The 10597-nt window shown below is 40.4% G+C and overlaps 4 protein-coding genes and 2 non-coding genes across 6 annotated transcripts; 3 read left to right on the plus strand and 3 right to left on the minus strand.

The window, feature by feature from the left end:
- On the minus strand, positions 1-503 carry LOC111595489. Its single transcript, XM_023309261.2, has 2 exons — positions 441-503; positions 1-377 (listed from the first exon to the last, which is right to left on the minus strand). The coding sequence occupies exons 1-2, from the start codon at positions 480-482 to the stop codon at positions 60-62; spliced, it is 360 nt and encodes a 119-aa protein (XP_023165029.1). The 5' UTR covers positions 483-503; the 3' UTR covers positions 1-59.
- Positions 504-655: 152 nt separating this feature from the next.
- Positions 656-1169, plus strand: LOC111595487. The gene is made up of 2 exons (XM_023309259.2): positions 656-715; positions 783-1169. The coding sequence occupies exons 1-2, from the start codon at positions 674-676 to the stop codon at positions 1101-1103; spliced, it is 363 nt and encodes a 120-aa protein (XP_023165027.2). The 5' UTR covers positions 656-673; the 3' UTR covers positions 1104-1169.
- A 397-nt stretch (positions 1170-1566) lies between these two features.
- Positions 1567-2050, minus strand: LOC111595488. The gene is made up of 2 exons (XM_023309260.2): positions 1991-2050; positions 1567-1923 (listed from the first exon to the last, which is right to left on the minus strand). Exons 1-2 carry the CDS (start codon positions 2030-2032, stop codon positions 1603-1605), a joined length of 363 nt encoding a protein of 120 aa, XP_023165028.2. The 5' UTR covers positions 2033-2050; the 3' UTR covers positions 1567-1602.
- A 139-nt stretch (positions 2051-2189) lies between these two features.
- Positions 2190-2645, plus strand: LOC111595424. Its single transcript, XM_023309147.2, has 2 exons — positions 2190-2261; positions 2325-2645. The coding sequence occupies exons 1-2, from the start codon at positions 2220-2222 to the stop codon at positions 2643-2645; spliced, it is 363 nt and encodes a 120-aa protein (XP_023164915.2). The 5' UTR covers positions 2190-2219.
- Positions 2646-6838: 4193 nt separating this feature from the next.
- On the minus strand, positions 6839-6910 carry Trnaa-ugc. Its single transcript has one exon. It is a non-coding gene; the product is annotated as a tRNA-Ala (tRNA).
- A 349-nt stretch (positions 6911-7259) lies between these two features.
- On the plus strand, positions 7260-7331 carry Trnaa-ugc. The gene has a single exon. It is a non-coding gene; the product is annotated as a tRNA-Ala (tRNA).
- Positions 7332-10597: the final 3266 nt, after the last annotated feature.

Here is a 10597-nt window from a genome sequence, read left to right on the forward strand (position 1 = left end):
TCTTAGAGTCTTGGGCATTGCTTTATGTATGAGATTTAAACGTTTTTAGGTACATTTTTCTACGAAAGAAATGCTGGAATACATTGTTTATCAAACAAATTGTGAAAAGCTGGTTGTATAACGCCTTTAACCCTTTCGATCAAAGCCTCCACGCACTGCTTGTTTCCAACGAACTTTTGAAGGAATTGGTAGGCGATCAAAACCGTATATTCCGCATCCAGATCCTTGGTCTTCTGCGGAACGAAGTTAATACACTGTATTGATTCCTTCAGTATAGGTATAGCCTGGGTAGAGAGGGAAGTAACTCCTTCAACCGCAACCTGTGCACAATAGAATAATCCATTGAGACTAAGTCCGTTTACACTGGGACCCAAGAGCTAGATGAAAAGATGGCAGTTAGAATATCTTCTTGTCAGGTTTAGTTAGTCAGTCATGCTTACCAGGAGAGAACCCAGCAGTAGGAAGGCCTTTGTGATCTGCATTTCGATTTAGACTATGCTGTGGATTGCCTTGATGGCGCCTTTTATAAGGAAACTCGAATCAATTCGACTTGCTGAATGGTTGCTGACATAACACCTTCAATTATAACTAAGCCAGCATAGCAAATTCAATTTAAACAACCTGCTTATAAAAGAAGCAATGCGAGCTAATCTAGAATCTAGTAACACTTGAAATGCAGATCATAAAAGGTGTCTTCTTGTTGTGCTGTCTCCTGGTAAGCCATCACTCTCGCTGACTAACCTCTCTACTGACTAACCTCTCACTCCGACTCTTACCTATAGATGGTGGGAGACATCCATGTCAATGCAGCTGGACTCGATATCTTCAAGGCATTCGACTGCGCTGACATTGCCCTCGAGGGTGTCGGCTACATTGCCGTGAGATCCGTAGCTCTGATCAGGGAGCTGGCCAAATGCGTTAACTTCCTGCCCGATGAAAACTCCGATCTGGACCCCAACGGTTTCCTACAGATTGTCGACGATTTCCTCAAAGAAGTCACAGGCAACCCCAAGTGCATGCTGGCTTCGCTGAGCACAGTTAAGAACTATGCCGAGCCCTTTGTGAAAAAATTCTCTAATAGGAAATGCTTGCCCAGTGTCTAGACCCAATAAGAATTTGCATTAAAGTTGTACAATGATTCAATAAAGCACTTCTAAATATTCTCATTACTTAATTGTTTGTAATATCTAGAAACTATGCTACAGAAGATTATTTTTTGTACATTTCATGTTTTTACCTTCAGAATTCCGCCTTCATGGATGAAATCTACAATTCAGGAAGACAGTCCATTCAGATGAAAATGAAAAAAGATGATAACTCGAACTCAACTAGGCACTTGCTGGAAAGTTAAAAACCGATTAAAAAAACGGATGAATTTAAACATCACATAGATCAGGGAACCAACACTGACCTGATGCCGTAACGCATTTGCCAGCGCGTGGCTCCACAGAAGAAATATGAAGAGATGCAGAGAGTAAAGTAGAAGGCTTAAAGCAGAAAACAGTTTGCACCTCACACAAGAGCAATTGATGAGCCAATGCTGAAGGTAATTAACAATATCAGTGCTTTATTGTACGACTTTAATGTGACTTGTAATTGGGTCTAGATACTGGGCAAGCATTTCCTATTAGAGAATTTTTTCACAAAGGGCTCGGCATAGTTCTTAACTGTGCTCAGCGAAGTCAGCATGCACTTGGGGTTGCCTGTGACTTTTTTGAGGAAATCGTCGACAATCTGTAGGAAGCCGTTGGGGTCCAGATCGACGTTTTCATCGGGCGTGAAGTTTACGCATTTGGCCAGCTCCCTGATCAGAGGTACGGACCTCACAGCAATGTAGCCGACACCATCGATGGCAATGTCAGCGCAGTCGAATGCCTTGAAGATATCGAGTCCAGCTGCATTGACATGGATATCTCCCACCATCTATAGGTAAGAGTCGGAGTGAGAGGTTAGTCAGTAGAGAGGTTAGTCAGCGAGAGTGATGGCTTACCAGGAGACAGCACAACAAGAAGACACCTTTTATGATCTGCATTGCAAGTGTTACTAGATTCTAGATTAGCTCGCATTGCTTCTTTTATAAGCAGGTTGTTTAAATTGAATTCGCTATGCTGGCTCAGTTATAATTGAAGGTGTTATGTCAGCAACCATTCAGCAAGTCGAATTGATTCGAGTTTCCTTGTAAAAGGCGCCATCAAGGCAATAGCATAGTCTAAATCCAAATGCAGATCCCAAAGGCCATCCTAGTGCTGAGCTGTCTCCTGGTAAGCATGTCTGACTGAGTAAATATGACAGGAATATATCCTGATTCCCATCTTTTTGTCTAGCTCTTGGGTCGTAATGCAGATGGATATAGTCTCAATTTAATGTTTGATTGTACCCAGAGAGCTGTTGAGTTAGGCGCTTCGCTTGCTACCAGGATTATTCCTGAGCTGAAAGATGCGGCGAGCTGTATCAACTTCTTTTCGCAGCAGACAAAGGATCTGGATGCAGAAAATGTGATCCTGCTTTTCTACCAATTTACAAAAGAATTATTTGAAAACAAAAAGTGCTTGGATGAATTGCTTAAAAGCTTCGAAGACGTTATAAAACCAGCTTTGCAAGATTTGTATGACAATCAATGCATACCAGAAGAACTTGTAGATTAATAATATTTTCGCAAAGTATAGAAATTTGTATAAACTATTTGAAGCGCAGCCTTGCATCTTAGATTTAATGTGGAAATTTGTGGTTAATTTGCAATTATTTCCGAATTCGTTAGGTTCTCAATTAGTGCTGCAGCTTGTTTACTGTTGCACATATGTTCAGCGTTGCAACGTCGAGCCTTACATGACCCCAACGCCGAAAAACCCACTTCGTGTTCAACAACTCATTTGCACCACAGTTGGTTTTCCAATTGCGTTGACCCTAACCTCACTTTATGCTGCTCCACTCGAATGCGAATTGCCTGCCGGCCCCTCCCACCGCCCCGGCCCATTGAGTGAGCCGCCGTCGCCCGCAGTGCAGCAAACATTTTTCGCCTATGAAAACGTTGTCGCATATTAACGTAATTAGTTCATGCGCCCCATAGAACTTGCCCGACTGCAACTGGCCGAGGCGGGCGAGTGGGGAGTGGGAGGTGTGTGGCTAACGGGGTGTCTATAGCTGAAAACTCCAACTGCAGGCCGAGGGGCATTCCAGTTCTATGGGTTTTGTAGCATAGCCAGACAGAGTTTTGGCTTGTGCCCGGCCGGCTGCTGTTGTTTTTGCGGTATTTGGGAATTGTGGCCGGAATTATGATGTCCAGGACCAGCCGACGTTCAGCCCATTAAGCCAAGTGAATGAGGCGCAAGAGCAGGCGCCGGCGTAGCTGGTGGGGCGCGGCAACTGTGCGTGCGTGTTTTACATATGAATATGGCCGGCAGTTGGAAACGTGTGTAGACTGGACCGTGTGTGTTAATTGAAACGTGATTGTGTTGAAGGCGGCACAGTAACTGCTGTGACTCGAAAATGGGGCCAGTCCCAATTTTCTTGCTGCTTTTTTTGTGCCCTGCCAGTGGAGAGAAATGGAGGCCTGACACCAGCAAATTGCAATTGTCAACGGGCAAATGAATGTTGTTAGCTTTAAGCAGCATTAAAAGTAAGAAAATAACTAGTTGAGGCTTTAAATGCTGTGCGTGGGCTTTGGGGAATTCAATTTGCACGCACGCACAATTGAATTTGAATGCGAAATGGCTTCGATATCGAATGCATTATTAATTTCCAACAGAAACACACACACACACACGGCTAGTTGTCCTTTGCTGTCCTTTTGGCTGTGCATACGTACATTCATCCTTTCACACACACTAACGGAAATATGGTTTTTCACTTTCGCACAAACGACATCGATATTGATATTGATATTGATGACGATTCCGGTCTTTGCAAAAGAGAATTTCAAATGCACTTTTAATGTGATTAAGTTTAGGTCTTAAGTCGGCATTAGGGCCTGGCCAACAACCGCACACACACGCACTCACATTTTGAGTTTCTAATTTCTTATCTGAGCAAAAACTATCCGAATGTCGCCCAGGTATTAAGTGTGATGGGCCATAAATGCAAGCCACTAGAGAGAACTAAGTGCTTCACAGTTCACAATAGCTAAATTTAATAGACTAGTTTCAAAAAATATTTAAAAAAGAAGATCTAACAAGAAGTATAAAATAGTTGAATTTAATTATAAAATATTATGTCACCAGCTTGAATTCTCTTAAAAACTAGTTACACTGAAAGTTTAATAAAAGAATTTTGTTATGTGAAATTTTACCTCTTAAGTTACATAAAACAGAGCTATTTTATGATAAAGTATCTTATGGAATATGAACATCTTGAAGCTGAATACTTTACCAGAGATCACTCTGGAACTGCTAATCTTAGTATGATCTGAAAGCAGTATCAAGAATTAAGATATCTATAACTATATATATAATCCAAATATTCAGTTATCCAGAAATCCAAACATCCATGATCCAGATATCTAGAATAGAGATATCCAGAAAGTAGATATTTTGTTATCCAGATATTCAGACATCTACAATCCAGATATCCGGAGTCTAGAAATCCAAAATTTAGTTATACAGAATCCAGATATTCAGAATTTAGATATAGAAAATCTATATATTCAGTTATCCAGATATCCAGACAACTTAAATCAGGATATCCGGATTCCAGGCATCAAGAATTCATATATCCAGATATTCAATTATCCAGATACCCGATATCCAGATATGCAGAATCCATATGTCCTGTTATCCAGATGTTCAGGCATCTAGAATATTCAGAATTTAGATATCCAGAATCTAGATTTTCAGTTATCCAGATGAGCAATCATCCATCCAGATTTTCAGAATTCAGATATTCAGAATTCGGATATCCAGAATACATATATCTGAAATACAGAATTCATACATCCAAATATTCGGATATCCTGAATCCAGATAAGCAGAGTCCGTAACCATATTTTCTGAAGACTTCGTTTGTAAGAAACCCTCGCCTATTCCTTGCCTAAAGATTTTTCTTAAGGGACATTTCATCTATAAATTATAGATATTCCGTAGTTAAAAGATCATACATATGAAAGATATTTCCAATAAGTAAAACAGCAAAATCCAATTGGAAATACCTTAAGAAATAGTATTGAACGCAAAATCTAAACGGCACTGTGAAAACCAACCAATTTTAGTCTTCATCAAACCAGAACTAATCTCTAGTAAAAATTCCAATTCTAAGCTATACAAAAATTAGTTATTGAAAGCATTTTAATTTCTAATTCTTGTTATTTATGGCTCTTCTGTTGCATAGCCAAGTTAGTCACGATTATTTCATTGTGGATCATCTATTACTTACTCACAGTATGGCAAGAAGTTGGATTTGCATATTCGATAGATATAATATTATTATGACGAAAAAGCAATACAAATCGATAGATGAGTTTATTTTGGTTTTTGCACTGGGCCATCGAGGACATCAATCAACTGAGGAGACAATGTGGTGTTAGAAGTCCAACTGGCAATAAGGCCTAAAAGCCAAAATCCATTTGCTTACCAAGTGCTTTGGACACTTTCGACTTGACACGAATGTCACAAAATTGAGATTATGTCATTTGTTTAGTTTGTTGCCTCAATTATTCAGTAGCCAAAAAGGCAGCATCATAAACAATTTGTGTGTGTGTGAGTGTGTGCGTGTGCGTGTGTGTATGTGTAAGTGTATGTTCTTACGGGTCCTTGTGGTGTCTGCGCAATTACATAAATTTTGTGTGACAATTTCGATTTGTATTTTCTTTTATTTAAATTATGCCTTCGGGTGCTCTGACTCAGGCAGCAGGGCAGTTAGAAAATGTGTGTAGCCCAGCCAATTGTAATATAATATTTATTACCACACACGCTTCATACACACACAAACTCACACACAGTGACAGAAGCAGACGGTGTTGTGGTAATTAATTTCAATATGCTCACAATTTTCCATTTGCATATTTATTTGAAAGTTGGCATAATTATATTTATGTGGCAGCTGCTGTTAAATTTTGGCCTGAGTCTTATGTCCGGGCTAATTGATGGACAATATGTGAAATCAAATGAAATTGTGATGCGATTTCTTGCTGCAGTCGCTGTTTGCCAATTAAAGAGCTTGAGGACACAGATTGCCAAGTGCTAAACTTGGCCAGGTCGAAACCACAGCAAAATCAATTGCCTGTCTCAGCTAGCCACACATCTGTGTGACTGCATGTGTGTGTGTGTCGGCTGGCTCATGCAAAATTTAATTTTAATTTCAGCTAAGCAAATGTTGCGAAAGTGAGAACAGGCAATTTCCTTGGCTTTACAAAAGTCAAAACAAAAAGCACTAGCCACGCCCTCACTGGCCGCCCCAGTCGTTTGACTATGTATATATCCTGTGCAACAGCAGCAAGACGAACAAGAAGCTGCGAGCACACATTTTAACCACTTGACTGCATTGTGGCTAAAATGGCAGCAAGAAGTCAAAGTCACCGCCCGAAGTCAGCGTCGCTCAGCTGTGTGCCACGTCCCCGGTGCCTGCCGCCCACATCGTCTGGCAGCACTAGTGCTTTTGCCAATTGACATGCAGACCTGCCTGGCAGCCGTAAATCTGCATAAATAATTCATTATTGCCGCCTCGTTGCGCATAAATCAAGTCAGCCGGTCCAAAGCCAAAACCAGAAACACTGAGGTCACATGGAACAGTTGACTGGTAGGTCTAACTTCAACCTTAGCTAGCATGTAAGAGCCTTGACAAGGTCTGACTCAAGCGAAAACACACATACACACAAAATGATAAAATAATAAATATCCAAAAAGGTAATTGGAGATGCCGGGGATTGAACCCGGGGCCTCTCACATGCAAAGCGAGCGCTCTACCACTGAGCTACATCCCCATGTTGAAAGTGCTCAGCCAAATATCAATAAGTAGCACAGCATGCAGAGCAATGTATTGCAAAGAAGTAGCTGTTTGTATGTGTTATTGTAGTTTTGAGTATCGTGCAATTTTTACAGTATAACAAAGTTGTGTGAAAATATAAATAAACAAAAATATTGCAAAAGAAAATGTTTAATGATTCACTGAACTTACTATTTTTAAGAAAAGATAACAGTTAAAAAATCATCAAATCAAATAACTTCAAATGCTTATTTGTATTCTTTCCACGTTTCAAGTTAATGCGCATGCCTCTTTACCATTCATCGGCATTTAGCTTACATTGCTGATTATGCCGCCGTTTGTTCAAAGGGGATGTAGCTCAGTGGTAGAGCGCTCGCTTTGCATGTGAGAGGCCCCGGGTTCAATCCCCGGCATCTCCAATTACATTTTTTGTTATTTTTTTTAATTATTTAAAAAAAACTACATACACAAAATGCTCTTTGAACATTTTTTCAGCTGATATTTTTGCTGTGCCCGGTTGTAAGCGATTGAATCGTTTCAGGTGAATGGCCCCGTTACTCGCCCCGTTCTCTCTTTTAGAGGGGTTTGCTGTATTGCTCTGCTAAACTGTGCACGATCGAGTATTTTGAGTATAAAATTATTCCGATTTGAGATCACAATCGATCGCATTTTTGCTTCTTCATTCGTAAAATCGATAAAGTGATCCATGCGGCTAACAGGTGCACAGCAATGTTAAACAAGAAAATTATTCAGCAGCGCTTCTTCGTTTCTTGCATTATAGCTGTAGCTGTGGCTATTTCTATACGCCCGCATGATCGTTTCAAAATACAAAAACTGTAAAATGCACCGCGCCATGTATCAGAGAGAGATGGAAAGAGAGCGGCTGCCGCATTAGATAAGCAAGTAGCCAGTAGTCAAAGCGAGACGAAGCGACGCCAAGAATCGCAGCCAGCGAAGCAATATAAATGAATGTGCGAGCGTGTGCGTACATGTTTACTCGAGCGTGCGTGTGTGTGTGAGGGTTGACGTCGCTCTCTTATGATTTTCTACGTTTTTGTTGCTGCCCATTGAATTGAATGCGTCAGTTCCGCGTACTGTCAGCGCTGTGCGCCTGGCACTTTACTTAAATGATTGAACGATTTTTGCACGGTTTTTGAAATTAAAGTTCATTTCGGTTCCATTCTCGTTCCCTTTTCCAACGGCCCAGGCCCAGGGAAAAGACACAAGTTTCCGATCTCTTATGACTAGCAGCCATTGGTCGATCGATCCAAAAGAAGACGTCGACGCGCTGCGAGCAATGATGGCGTATGTACTCTACAAGCAGGTTGTATATATACATATATGCTTAGCTAATTGCTGATCTTATATGATCAAGTTAAGAGAATTTTCATTTGATTGACGTTGGGCATTTTGTTTTGTATTTTTACTGCGAGCTAAGGCAACTTTTTTCTTGAAACTTTTCTTTTTCGTTACTTTATTTTTAGATTTAGTTTCAGATTTACGCTTTGATATATATGTATATATATATATATGTAACTAGGTTGGCCTTGCATACTAATTTGAAGAGAAAATGCTCAGGTATTTTGCTTAATCCCTAGCATTTGCCAGAGCTGCGACCTAGCTGCTTGCCTTCCAGCAGGAACCAGTAGGAATTCATTTCGCGCAAATTTCTTATAAATATGCATGCAAACAAAATGGCTGCCAGCTGTTCAAGTAGTGGAGATAAATACAGGTGCGTCCAGCTGGCAGCAGCCCTGACAGGACCTTAATTAAATGTTAAGTGTAAACTTTAAATGCAATTGGCAATGCAATTTGTGCACAAAACTCTGACTTCCACTTTGCCGGCTTGTTAATTATAAGCAATTTCATAAGTTAATTTGTGCACAGAGAAGGCGAGGAGCCGACAGAAAGAGAGGGTGCGGGAGAGCGAAAGAGACAGTCATATGTGAAGTGCACAACAAATTTTTGCTTAAATTTCATTACGCCATAAGCAAATATTCTGCCCAGCTGCAGTCCCGCTTCTGCCGCCATTCCTGCCTTAGTTTGTTTGTTTGCCAACTTTTACGAAACTAATTAAAACGATAAGAGCGAGCGAACGAACGCACGAACGAACCACTCGCCGTTGCCTGCACCGCCGAGCTGCGGCCCAAGGAGTTCGCGATTGCGGGTCCACCAGTCAGCCTTCTAGTACTTTTGAGTATTATTTGATCATTATCTATCTTCACTCTGCTGCATGACTACATTTCGTACATTCGTATTGGATGGCTTTTGTTGTTGCCTACATACGGCAAATGCCAGTTGTAGGTGTGAGCATGCGGGCGGGCTGGCAATGATAACCGAGTCCGAGCCTGAGCCTGGACCTGGGCCTGTGCTGCTGCTTCAGTGGTCATACGGAAATTAAATAAATTCCATAAGCTGACCAGCTACCCCGATCAATCATGGCCATGGCACACGTCAGCAACCACTCAAAATGCCAACTGTCAACTGTCAACACTGCAAAAAGTACAGTTGCCGACAAAAGGTGCGTGTGGGACCACGAAGGAGCTCAAAATGTTGCGGGAGAAATGAAATGAAATCTATGTAAAAGTATGTTTTGCTATATTTATTATTATTTTTCATTTATTTAGTATTTTTTATTTATAGTTTTTTTTTGTTAGTTTGGCATTTTTAAAAGTTTTTAATTCTTTAAAAACAATATTCCTTTTTTAAGGTACCTAAAAGTATGTTATAATCATCTTTTATTTATTATTCATTTACAAAATATTTTTTTAACAAGTCGAAATTTATATTAATATATATTTTAAATATGTATTTTATATTTTAGAATCTCTTATTTCTTTTAAATTAAGTAAGCAATTATGTCAAAACACTTTAATCCGTTATAACTCGATTCCTTAAAATTTGTCGCCTGTCTATTGTCTTCAAATTGTATTTGTATGGACTTTGTTTTCCAGGAATCGCATTGGCCTGGTCAAAAAATGTCGACAGCATATGCAGCGGCACGTTCCCTGCGCCTCCAGCATCCGCCACCCACTCATCCCATCTCCATGCAAAACTCATATGCATTCATACTTCGTGAATCCTTCAAACAAATTGATATGCCATACAGATGAAGCAGTCAGCTGGAAACAGCGTTGGCTACTGCTGATAAGCGGGTCTCAGCTCGGCACAGACAATGGGCATTAACGCACGAGAGCGAGAGTGAAAGCAAGTGCATGAGTTATCAATTTAATTGAGAGCACTGAGCGCATGGCATGGGAAATACAACAAACATACGTATGCCTGTGGTACGCTGATAGGCTCACCTAAAAGTATGCTTCATGTGTGTGTGTGTGTGTGCATGTGTGTCTGCCAGCAACAGCTGTTTCCAGTTCTCTCCCTTCTTCACACACTCTACTTCCAGTTCCAGTGTTACGCTCTCATTTCAAGTTTTAAGCTAGTGGTGAGCGTCACTGAGATCTAATGATTGCAGAATCACCTGAAAACAAAATCACTTTCAATTCATTAAATTTGTGAAACAAAGAGAAAACCAAATAAATATTTAATATAAGGTTTTTGAATAGATATCTCTCATCAGTTCTCCTTTTCGCTTAACGGGCTTTTTTTTTTTTTTTGAAACACGATATACGATGTACGATATTCACTGGCGTTTCGCTGGCAAGCGACCATCTCTAACAAGCTTTGA

The sequence above is a fragment of the Drosophila hydei genome, unplaced genomic scaffold (genome assembly GCF_003285905.1).
Source record: "Drosophila hydei strain 15085-1641.00,03,60 unplaced genomic scaffold, DhydRS2 tig00000060-arrow-pilon, whole genome shotgun sequence".
Classification (NCBI taxonomy): Eukaryota; Metazoa; Arthropoda; class Insecta; order Diptera; family Drosophilidae; genus Drosophila; species Drosophila hydei.

Excerpts from the sequence above, each read along its gene's own strand:
- LOC111595489 (XM_023309261.2), bottom strand. The coding sequence starts at position 482 with ATGCAGATCACAAAGGCCTTCCTACTGCTGGGTTCTCTCCTG. Across the intron at positions 378-440 it reads TACTGCTGGGTTCTCTCCTG|CTCTTGGGTCCCAGTGTAAA; the intron begins GTAAGCATGACT and ends CTTTTCATCTAG.
- LOC111595487 (XM_023309259.2), top strand. The coding sequence starts at position 674 with ATGCAGATCATAAAAGGTGTCTTCTTGTTGTGCTGTCTCCTG. Across the intron at positions 716-782 it reads TCTTGTTGTGCTGTCTCCTG|ATGGTGGGAGACATCCATGT; the intron begins GTAAGCCATCAC and ends TCTTACCTATAG.
- LOC111595488 (XM_023309260.2), bottom strand. The coding sequence starts at position 2,032 with ATGCAGATCATAAAAGGTGTCTTCTTGTTGTGCTGTCTCCTG. Across the intron at positions 1,924-1,990 it reads TCTTGTTGTGCTGTCTCCTG|ATGGTGGGAGATATCCATGT; the intron begins GTAAGCCATCAC and ends TCTTACCTATAG.
- LOC111595424 (XM_023309147.2), top strand. The coding sequence starts at position 2,220 with ATGCAGATCCCAAAGGCCATCCTAGTGCTGAGCTGTCTCCTG. Across the intron at positions 2,262-2,324 it reads TAGTGCTGAGCTGTCTCCTG|CTCTTGGGTCGTAATGCAGA; the intron begins GTAAGCATGTCT and ends CTTTTTGTCTAG.